This window comes from Zea mays, chromosome 5 (assembly GCF_902167145.1).
Source record: "Zea mays cultivar B73 chromosome 5, Zm-B73-REFERENCE-NAM-5.0, whole genome shotgun sequence".
Classification (NCBI taxonomy): domain Eukaryota; kingdom Viridiplantae; phylum Streptophyta; class Magnoliopsida; order Poales; family Poaceae; genus Zea; species Zea mays.
This window is the reverse complement of record NC_050100.1, coordinates 195,076,949-195,088,064: the sequence shown is the minus strand read 5'-3', so window position 1 is coordinate 195,088,064 and position 11,116 is coordinate 195,076,949. Positions and strand designations below refer to the sequence as shown.

Below are 11,116 nucleotides of genomic sequence, written 5' to 3'. Positions count from 1 at the left end.
ACAACAACAGTTTAAAACATATAGAAAATACAATCAAGTTTTCTGTCATAATCGAATAGAACAATGGAAGTGAATATTCAAGTGAGTAGCTTCCCATCAGCTTGGCTTAAGCCCAGCAAGCGTACGATTAGCGACCCGGTGAACTCACATGCTCAGCAAGGTTGTGGCTGTCGGTGGTCTGAACTCGTCTGACCCGCACATCACGTGAGCCAGCTTTCCGTCGTGGGTATCGTCGCCCCTTCGCTATCTTTCCCTTATTCACCGCCTTCCCCTTTGTCCACGGATTAGAACCAAGCTCCGGCGAGGTATAGCGAGGTCTGAAGGAGCGACTGGAGATGCAGAAAATATATGCGATGTAAAGGGCGATGCGACGGCCGTGGCACAACGCGAGCAGAGGAGAAAGTCGACCGACCCGGGCGAGAACACGAGGGTGATGCTCTCTTGGTACTTTGGTAGGCGGGTGCCATGCGAGACTAGAAGCTGGAGGTGGAGCAGGGCGAGGCTGTGTTGTTTACATCGTGGTGTGGCTGGTGTAGGCGCACAATGAAGTCACGCTGGCACGACGCGTGGCTAGATAGCAGCATGCATGGAGGCGGCGACGACGCGGAGCTGCGTCTAAGGCGGGGGTAGGGACGGGAGAAGGAAATAGCTCCTACTGATATGCGTCGTGACATCACTGCTTGGAGGCAAAGGAACGACAACAGGGAAGGGGCAGTAAGGGGAAGTGCATCACGAGCAAGGGTGCATTTTTTGTTGGGACGATGGAGGTGGGGAGCTCTTGCCAGCGTTCATTTGACGCGGCGAGGGGTGGGAGACCAATCACCTGATGTGGCTAGGGAAGACGACTTTGTCTAGAAGGCTCTAACGCTGTAACCGGAGGCTGACTCGTTCGACGTCAGATAAAGATCGTGTGGCTGGCAAGACAAGTGGTGACGTGGACGAACAGGATGCAGGCTTTGCTCCCACGTTTAATTTTTAGAAATATCTATTTATGGCTACTATTTTCTAGTACTAAAAAAGAACAAAGGTATCATCATCGTGGTCGTGACGGTATATGAGACTGAGTATCGTGACTAGCTCTTCTAGTTTATCTTCTATTTTAAATTTCACGTTGTAAACAATATTATCTATAGCACATAACAATGTTTTATATAGACGTATACATGATCTAGTGGACGCAATCTAACACGACCTTGTTAGTTTACACATGAATCAGAGTGGTTGAGAGGATTGAAAGAATTAAATATCTTTCTTTTCAATTTTGAGTAATAAAAAATTTAATCTTCTTCAAAAAAAAATTTAATCCACTCCTAACCACCGAAGCGTCATCATAATTTGAAATTGCAGCCAAATTCTTTCGTTCCAAAGGTCATTTCCCTCTTTCTCCGCAAAGGACCAACGGCTCCGATATCACTTCTGGATAGAAGTTTGGGGGCCCGCGTGCAGCGTCACAGCCTCCCACCCACAAAGAGATAGGAGGATAGCGTCTATCCCCAATCCTCCCGCCGCGGCGACGCCTTCCCCTCCCTCCTTCCTCCGTCCCATGCTCCGCCGCTGACACGTTGGCCCGACTTAACCTTACGATGGCCGCCGCCTCCGCCATCACCGCCGTCTCCGGCGTTGTGCTTCCCCAAACCTTCCTATCCCACCGGTCGCCGCCGCCGCAGGTCCTAGCCGTGGCCTCCTCATTCCACCGGCTCTCCTTGTGCGCTTCCCATCGCCGAATCACTCACATAATCCCCCGCGCTGATGCAAGTGCCGAAGCTGGAGAACCGGAGCCTGTCACTACTTCAGCTGAATCCGAAGAGGAGGTGGCCGAGGGGTCTGTCGCTGTGGCGGAGGCGGAGGAACCGACGCCGCCGAGCAAGCCGAAGGTTAAGTTCGGCGAAATAATTGGGGTGAGGATTTCTTGCACGGACTTATGATAAAGTTGATTAGCATCCAGTATTGGAGAACTGGTAATGTGAAAATATAGGCTGCGAATTATACTGTAAAAAGGTTAGGCTGTGAGGAAGCAGGTTATCGTCTTATCGAGGAGTAGCATCTCTTTGCACTCTTTTTATAATTCTACTTATCTGTGACTAATGCTTACGAGTAGCTTGTTTAGTTCTTGGCAGCATAGCCTCTAAGCAGCTGTCCATTAGAACTAGTAATGGACGAAGTAAATAGGGTTATTTTCGTGTTGTAGATTCTGAATAAGCAGTTCATTGAGGAGGCTGAGAAGGTGAAGACTGTACCGGATCTGAGGCCTGGCGATATCATTGAGCTTAGGATGGTAAAAATTCCCATGTTTAGTGTGATGCTTTGTCTATTCCTAATTGGCCAATAATTGATACCTGAAGCAAATCTTGCAGCAACGGCCCAACAAAAGGAGATTGTCGCTCTTTAAGGGCATAATCATCGCAAAGCACAAAGCTGGTGTTCACACCACAATCCGTGTCAGAAGGATCATTGCTGGTGTAGGAGTTGAGATTACCTTCCCAGTGTAAGTTGTTTGTGTGTTCACCTGTGCTGTGTAGATATTTGCTTAATATTTTGCAGTGACACTGTTAAAATATTAGCACTCAATTTTTTTTTATGTATGCATGGAAACAATTGACTGGATCTATGTCATTCTGTATATTAAAATAGATATGAGTCTACTGGAATACTGGTATATTAAAAATTTGGAGTGCAGCTATGCCATTCTTTATATATCTTGTGACTTTTGTGCTCTCATAATGGGATACACTTTGAATTGGGTTGATTGAATCTGATAAGTAAATACACAATGAAATAATGAACATGATATGTGGTATACCTTTGTATTATAGACCCAAATGGGTCTGACCGACCCTTCCCCTGACCCGCGCAAGCTGTACCACATGCACCGGGCTGCCCCCTTATGTGGTATACCTTAGCTTAAGCTGTCTATATAGTTGGTTCAGTTTGCAGTACCTACGAATGCATAGAGGAACTTCAAAATCTTTTGAAATTCTGATAGATTGTCATGCATTCTAGCTCAATATGCATCATCTCTCAGTATCATACCAGAAGATTTACAGAACCTTCTTGATGTCTGCCCCATTTTTCGTACATTTTGTATGCTCCCCTCTTTCTTAATGAAATGACACGCAGTTCTTCTGCGTGTTTGAGGAAAAAAAGATTTACGAAACCGGATAAATGTGGTACCTCTACCTGAACCATTCTTTGATCCTCTTCCTTCTTCCTTCTTTATAAGTTCATTAACATTCTGCTTCTTCTGGAACTATAATCATATGAGCGAAACTGAAGAGCTATCACATAGGATCAGAAGCATTCAAATATTTGCGGTGGCCTCTTGTCATGCTGAACAATTATCCCATACTCCCATTATACCATGACACTTTGTTTTGCTATACCTATGTGAACTTCAGTTTTTTTTTCAAAAGAAAATGCATTGAGATTAAGCACTATAATTGCAGAGTTTATTATTCCTTATTTTTTTTGTCAACTTGGCCATCAATTTACCCCTTTTGTGTGTATGCAAATGGACTTAGCTATCTATTATGTACTGTTATGTGTTATTCTATGTTTTCAGCAGATGGAAAATACCTTTTTTCCCAGTTATGTGGTTACCTGCAGTTCTGTTTTTCAGTAATGATTAACAATTTAATTAGATACGTTACGGTCACTTACCACGCATGCTAAATGCTTGAAACTTCAAACTCGGAATAATTGCAGCAAATTTGGTGACTGCACCTGCATATTTCATTGCAGGTACTCACCCAGGATCAAGGAAATCACGGTTATCAGGCACAAGAAAGTGAGGAGAGCAAAGTTGTACTACCTGAAAGACAAGCTTCCCCGCTTTTCAACATTCAAGTGAAATCAGATATGCTGACAGAACAACTTTTCCACCACCATCTCGATTTCTCTTAAACCTTTTTTTCACTTCCCTATCGATATCATCATATTTCACTGTAATCTCTGGGTATCAGATATGTAATATCTACAGCTTTATAGCATACTTGGCTTAGCGCAATGTTTTGTTTGTTGTCAGTGTACAAAATTCATACTAGCACCTTGTTATTATGAATTTGCAAATACAAGGTTATGTACTCTTGTGCGTCGAGTTTGTGATGAATGATTGTTAGGTCATTCTTAATTGGAGTTTCATACTCATTAAATATGGTGATACATCATCATGCTTGGTGATATGACAATGTAATTAAGAGTAGAGATATAGAGAGAGTTTGGTGTGAGATGATAGAGTTTCATGGGGATGAAACCCTGCATACATGATTATTTAGTTTAAATCTAATGTGACAGCATTGAAAATAGTGCATTAAAACTCATCACTGAGAATGACTTTAGGAGATGATTCCCTTTGATTGAGTTTGGACAGTAACCATTGAGTGTGTGTGTGTGTGTGCAATATGTCTCTTGGTTGTGTTTGTGTGCAGGTGTGGAACACAAAGTGGTCGACACCTGTATTAGCTTGTGTAGTTAAGTGGAACACAAAGTGGTCAATACCTCTTCAATTTAGCTTGTATAACTTTGCTAGTTGAGTAGTGCTAGTTTATTGCTAATGTTGCTTAGGCTTTGCATGTTTTGCTCACTAGTATGTATAGGAGCTTTCGATGTGTTTAGAGTACTAGTTGTACATGTTTGTGTGAACTTGCTAACTAGAATTGTTTAGATTACCTCTCATTATCTCATCATCTTAGCTGCTTGACTTAGGATCTTTTGTAAGGTATTTATGATAAATAGAGAGATGTAGTCTTGCTTAGACCATTTAGTCTAACTATTTGTTTATATTGGTTAACTGACATAATTAGTTTTAGAAAAGGCTATTTACCCTCCTCTATTTCTCTTTCTCGAACCTATAGTAGGCTAGAACGGATTTGCATCTAAGCTAGACCGTGTTGGCGTCCTGAGTAGCCAGGTTTGCATCTAGGCTAGGCTAGATTTGCTATGTAAGGGTGGTAATCTAAGCATGCCAATCTCCCCTACTCGACTAGATGGACTTTCTGGACTTGTTTGGGAGCAAGTGGATTTAAATAGTAAGAGGGTTTAATCCCTCTGTTCTCTTTGCTCCCAAAGATGCCCTCTATGAAATTTGCTTCTCGAAGGTGTACGGATTTGCATCTAAGCTAGACCGTGTTGGCCGGATTTGCATCTAAGCTAGACCGTGTTGGCGTCCTGAGTAGGCCAGGTTTGCATCTAGGCTAGATTTGCTATGTAGGGGTCGTAATCTAGGCATGCAAAGCTCCCCTACTCAACTAGATGGACTTTCTGGGTTTATTTGGAAGCAAGAGTATTTTAATCTCTCCGTTCCCTTTGCTTCCAAACATGTCTATGAAATTTGCTTCTCGAAGGTGTTTTTGAGCTTTAGGTGTCCATTTTTTTATTCATTATTGTAGGAGTTTTGTGTGGTGATAGGAAACTTTGTTAAGTCTTCAAATTACCGGTTAGTTGATATGATTTAGTGTTTAGCTCTTGTTTCATTCAGATTAGGGTCTGTTAGGTTGTTCGAGAATATAACCTGGAATAATTCCAGCTGATCCAACCTTAGACTAACAATCCTGCTATGAATAGTTGCATATCACAGTTCTGTGATAACCAAACGGACCCTGAACCCTAAACTTTGTTAATTAGAGAGCTTGATTTTTGAGTTTAAGAGAATATTTGCCGATGCTTTGGTTTTACCGTTGTGGGTGAGTGTTCTGTTACATTAAGAGCATGGAATCACTAGTTGGCTTGGTATTTTACTTGTCAGATCTGAAGTTTTTTGGAAGGTGCCTAGGACAGTGGCCATTCGAATTTTTTTTATCGGCATCAATTTATCCTTCCCGTGGAAATTAGTTACATCCTTTTATGAGGATCATGGTTTCCCACGTACATGTGTAATTAATATATGTACGCATGTGTTGGTATCTGAAAAAGAATGCTTGTCCTGTCGTGGGGTGGGACATACGTATGACTGTATTTTTGTGGATTAGCAGCTGACGTGACTAGTCGTAATAAATTGGTGGCTGAAGACCCAAAGTCCTTTGCTGGACAGAACATGTTTGTTGATCCTTCAATCACTTCCATATAATCCCATCTAGTTTATAAAAGACTATGCGTCAAATAACATCAAATGATCTCTAGCTGAATTGATTAGGTGGTCTGAGTAGCACTCTTTAAGTCCTGAGTTTGACTCCCCGTAAGAGCAATGAAAGAATTTCATGTTGGGGCTGTTTGGTTCAGCTTTTTTCTGACTAGCTTTTCTGAAAATCTGGCTGTGGGGAGAATCTGGCTGTGAGAAGAATCTGAGTATCATTACGATTACGTGTGGAGGAAGATAAAGTTGTTCATAGGGCTCAAGATCTAGAAAGTGACGGATTCCTACTATTACAACGACTCAACCGATTATGTGTTTATGTTGATTTTAGATGGTTTTTGCTCTAACGAATTTTATAGAAGCTGACTGAAAAGCTGAGCGTTTGCAGTCCGCAGAAGCTTTTGGTGGCCAGAAGCTGGCAGAAGCCGAAACAAACAGGCACGTTGTTTCTTGTCCGTCCCACACTAAAACAGAGGTCTACACATCTTAATATATAATACCGAGGGCTTTAACCTGAGGTTGAGTTTTTTTAGATTAAATGACACGGGAGTTCTATTTACTCGTAATCATGTTTATTTGGCTTTAATCCGTACCGGTTTCTATATCGTTCTTGTCTCTATAAATTGTAACTGTAGCAGTCCAAACAATTGGCTTCAACTCCACCCGCCATGAAAATTGCTTTGCTTGTTTTCGCGCACAAGGACCAATCCTTTTTCTCCAATCGATCTTCAATTCTAGTTCACTACTACTTCACAGCACCAAAATTTCGGTTTAAGATTAGCTCGTTTTTTTCTTCTTAAAGCAACAACTGGGAATCTGGGACCCCTCACAATCTTCTTGGTGACTAGATTGTTCCCTGTCTGACAGTGACAAGAATGATTGATAATCTCATCTGGTATCCATAAAAAACTGTACGAGTCCCTACCACAAGTAGAGTACAGGTCACGTATGCCCCAATGGTTTGTAGGTGATAATGCAGAGTGAAACTACCAATGTTTGTTTAATACTTCAATCAGACAAGAATATTCTTGAGTATTTTTCTGTGTACTTCCCGCTCTGTACTGTATGTGGATTCATGCGAATAAATGCATATATTTGTGGCACTACAAGTACCGTGTCCGTGACAGCAGCACAGTCTCACAATTTTCTTATATTTTAGGAGTTCTAATGATGGCTTACTGTTTGTGCTAAATAGCACCCAAAATACTCGTTCCTAAATTGTTTTTATCAGAGTATTGTAAATGTGTTCATGGCATGCAAAACAACGTACATACACTACTAAAATGAAAGTTAACAAAAAACACAAAAACCATGCCTTTCCAGTCCTGGAAACAGCATTCTAAATAAAGTAGCATAAATCACCAACCACCAATAATAAAAAAAGAGGAAAAAAAGAGAGAGAGAGCAACCCTGTTCACAAAAATAAATGGAACCCCAGAGAGAAGAACTGCCACAGTGCCACGGGCCCAAGAAGTGAGTGCTGCCCCGTCAATGCCGCTGGGAGCCAAGAAAAGCAAGGCAAAGCAAACTGCAGACCCATTGGTTTCTCTCTTTCCTCCTCCCCTCCCGACTTCTCCAAATCGCCGCCTTTTGTTGATTTATCTATTTTGCTTGCAATTAGTTTTTGGAAAGCAAGGTTCGGAATCCGTTCCAAACAGAACGTCATCACTTCCCTCCCCCCTTTTAATGCAGCAGTATATTCATCTTCTGGCTTCTGTTTCTGTTTCTTTGATCAGGTGGGTGCAATGGGAGGTAGCGGAACGCTGATCTCGGTTTACCCCGAGGAGCTCACCTTCTTGTGTAAGCTGTGTGGATTTATTGATATATTCGTTCGCATTGCGATTGGTTAAATTTCTCCTCCGCGTTGAATTCTTGCGCGTAGTTGAGCTGGAGAAGCCGTGCTATTGCAATCTCAAGGTGGTGAACAACAGCGAGCATCATGTCGCATTCAAGGTCCATGTCTTCCCTGTCCCGTGAAGTTCACCTCAGAATCTCCGCGTTTTGCTCGCTGAAAATCGAACCAGGTTTGATGTTGAGATGAGAAGAAAACTAGACTAGGTCTGGTCAAATTTGCCCCATTTATTTTCAGGTCAAAACAACATCGCCGAGGAAGTATTTCGTCCGGCCGAACGCGAGCATCGTCCAGCCATGGGATTCTTGCACAATAACGAGTAAGCACCTGTTTCTCCATGGACCATGGCTATGTTTAGCATCCTCCGTTTGGATTTCGATGTGTGAGTGTTTGTGTCTCCCTGCCTTCTCTCCCATCTGGGGGGTACAGTTACGCTGCAGGCACAGAAAGATTACCCACCAGACATGCAATGCAAGGATAAATTCTTGATTCAGAGCACGAAGGTGGCCGCCAGTACCGACATGGATGAGATCCCCCCTGATACGGTGAGCAAGAAGTGCAGAACAAATTTGTAAGGTTTATTAGCGTTGCATTATCCCTATAGTGAAATGATGTCCACAGCCACACGCTGCTATACACGGTTACATTACATGTGCGCAGTTCAACAAGGAAGCTGATAAGGTAATCGAGGAAATGAAGCTCAAGGTTGTCTACACATTACCTAGCTGCGGAGGTTCAGATGACTCTAGCGTATCATCTTTAGGAAGCCGGAGCTTCAAAGCAGCGTCTGACGATCTGATGGTGAGACTGTGGCAGCTCTCTTCTGATATGTATGGAACTTGTGATTCACTTATAAATTTTCAGTTGTAACTCTTACTGTTGATCGTATCTTTGGCCGTACTTTTCAGATGCTGAAGAATGCAAGCCTTGAAGAGGTAATACGCTCTATGCCAACAATTCTTACCATTTTTTTTACTTTGGGACTTCACTGAAAACAAGTGAATTCATCACTTTTCTCTGACGAATTCATAGAACGAATAGTTTTGCTAACTTGAATGTTATATGCTTGAAGCTTTTTATCATGATTTAACATCGTGTGGCACATGAACAATCTGTTTCTTTACACATTGATTGTGCATTGAGAGAACAGCTACTTCTTTCACGTTGGATTCTTAAAGCTATATTGGGATAATGTCATGGTGGCATTGATTATGTGGAGCGTGTCAAGTGCAAGTCTAAAGAAATAGGAAGATGTTGAAGCAACATGATTTGACAGTTGAAAAGTCATAAAGTTGATCATGGGGGAAAGGTACCTATAATTGGGAGGTCATAATTGAGGGAGGGAGGGATGCCCAGAAGCCCATGAGCATGTTTCCTTTAGTTATGCTCTGCGGACAAAATTTGGATCTTTTTCTCCCCTTCCTATTGTCCATTCCAACCAGAGTACCTAGCTCCCTTTAAACCGATGGACATGTTCCAGGTTTCTAACTGAAAATTCAGAGAACAATCGTGGGTTATCCAAAGGTATTGTTTCATGAAGGAATCTCATTGCAACAGGAAGTTTGTGCATTAGCACTGATCAAGACTGTATGAACGAGTAAACATCCTTTGGGACAACTTGGTCATTTTTTTCTCACGAAGTTGTCCCCTTTTATCTTACTCAGATCCAGACAATTCAGCGGTTGAAAGAAGAAAGAGACAACATGCTTCAGCAAAATCAGCAAATGCAACGTGAATTGGTACAGTATATCAAACTTCTTTCTATTCGTTTTGTTCCTGTATTTGACTTGATCATATTGACATTTGGACTTTGGCTCGGTTTTTTTATGAGCAATTCGATATTGGCCTGATGAGAACTGCAACATGAGTAAAGTAGTTTAAAGAAAATCGAAGTTGTTAGAGCATCTCCACCAACCTGTCATATAGAAAAACGAGGTCAAAAAGAGTTGAATGGGATGATGTTTTTCTCAAGCTCTGCTGCAAATCCATCTCCCCTATTCTCCATAAACTTGTTTTCTCAATCTCCTATAAACAGATTTAGGGGAACTGGGTGTAGCCGTGTAGGTTGTTCATGCTGTCTCCAGAGCTTTCCTATCTCCTCCCTAACTTCACTACGTAAACAGACAGTGTTTTTTACACGCTCATATACATGCTTTGTTGAGCATGGCCTAAACTTGATGTGCGTGAAAAGGTTCATCGCCTACCCATTGTTGAATGTATCCCTTTGCATTTTAGGTTAGTTTTTAGGAAGAAAAAAAAGCACGCTCCTTTTCTTTATTGTTTGTTGAATTCTGTAGATACCATAACAAACCCTCCTACTGTGTTCAGGATGTGCTTCGGAGGCGCAGGAGCCGCAAAGGCGATGCAGGTTTCTCCCTGACGTTCGCCGCGTTTGCTGGGCTAATAGGTCTCATGGTGGGGCTCCTGATGAGCCTCATCTTCTCGTCCGCGCCGGCTGATGCGTAGTAAGATGCAAGAAAAGGTTGCAGCCAACGGAAGCGTTGTTGAGTTGAGACCGACGTGGGGGAAAAGGCTCGCTCGGGGGAAGAAGATGAAATTTCTGCTCTAGTCTCCATTTTTCTTTCTTTTGCTGTTTGCATCCTAGTTATTATTATACGAAATGGCAACGGGGTGCAGATCTTTCCTTCCACTCGTGCTTGGTTCATCCTCCAGTTTGTATTTTGCCCCTTGGTTTCTCATTCTTTCTGTATTTAGTATGTCAAGACGGAACCTGTATTCATTCAACGATTGGGTAGTGAAGAACTGAGCTAGGAGTACCAAGAAAGGGTGATGATGGGTGTTAGGGTTATACGGAACCTGTATTCATTCAACGATTGGGTTTTAGGGTTCTAGTTCTACACGTACGCACGCATGTATGCTTCCACATCCAGTACGCAGCAGGTAAAAAATAGACGTTCGATGTGCTACGGAGCAACGAACGCTAGCTTAGGACCCATTTGGTAGGGCTTTAGCTTGCCTAAAAACAACTCTAATTCTGACTTTTTTAAAAAACAGCTTTCTAGTAGAGCTGAAACTATTTCACAAATCGTTTGACAGAAACAGCTTATCCTAAAGCTAGAACCATTTCTCTGTATTAAAGTGCTAGAGCAGCTTATCCTAAAGCTAGAACCATTTCTCTGTATTAAAGTGCTAGAGCAGAAGCAAAGTTGGTGAAGCTACTTGTCAGGCGAATGACC

General features: G+C 42.2%; 2 protein-coding genes across 4 annotated transcripts; both read left to right on the top strand.

Moving 5' to 3' along the window:
* The first annotated feature begins 1,538 nt into the window (after positions 1-1,538).
* Positions 1,539-4,257, top strand: LOC100274270 (50S ribosomal protein L19, chloroplastic-like). The gene is made up of 4 exons (NM_001148634.1): positions 1,539-1,898; positions 2,189-2,275; positions 2,355-2,485; positions 3,739-4,257. The coding sequence occupies exons 1-4, from the start codon at positions 1,584-1,586 to the stop codon at positions 3,845-3,847; spliced, it is 642 nt and encodes a 213-aa protein (NP_001142106.1). The 5' UTR covers positions 1,539-1,583; the 3' UTR covers positions 3,848-4,257.
* A 3,196-nt stretch (positions 4,258-7,453) lies between these two features.
* On the top strand, positions 7,454-10,728 carry LOC100217229 (uncharacterized). 3 transcript variants are annotated; one of them, XM_008683106.3, is made up of 9 exons: positions 7,454-7,703; positions 7,804-7,867; positions 7,950-8,020; positions 8,157-8,238; positions 8,349-8,464; positions 8,580-8,720; positions 8,828-8,854; positions 9,584-9,658; positions 10,248-10,728. In XM_008683106.3, exons 2-9 carry the CDS (start codon positions 7,813-7,815, stop codon positions 10,383-10,385), a joined length of 705 nt encoding a protein of 234 aa, XP_008681328.1. In that variant the 5' UTR covers positions 7,454-7,703; positions 7,804-7,812; the 3' UTR covers positions 10,386-10,728. The 3 variants fall into 3 exon arrangements, with proteins under 3 accessions (XP_008681328.1, XP_008681327.1, NP_001346636.1); XM_008683105.2 differs by having other exon boundaries at positions 7,525-7,585; NM_001359707.1 differs by having other exon boundaries at positions 7,535-7,609; positions 10,248-10,701.
* Positions 10,729-11,116: the final 388 nt, after the last annotated feature.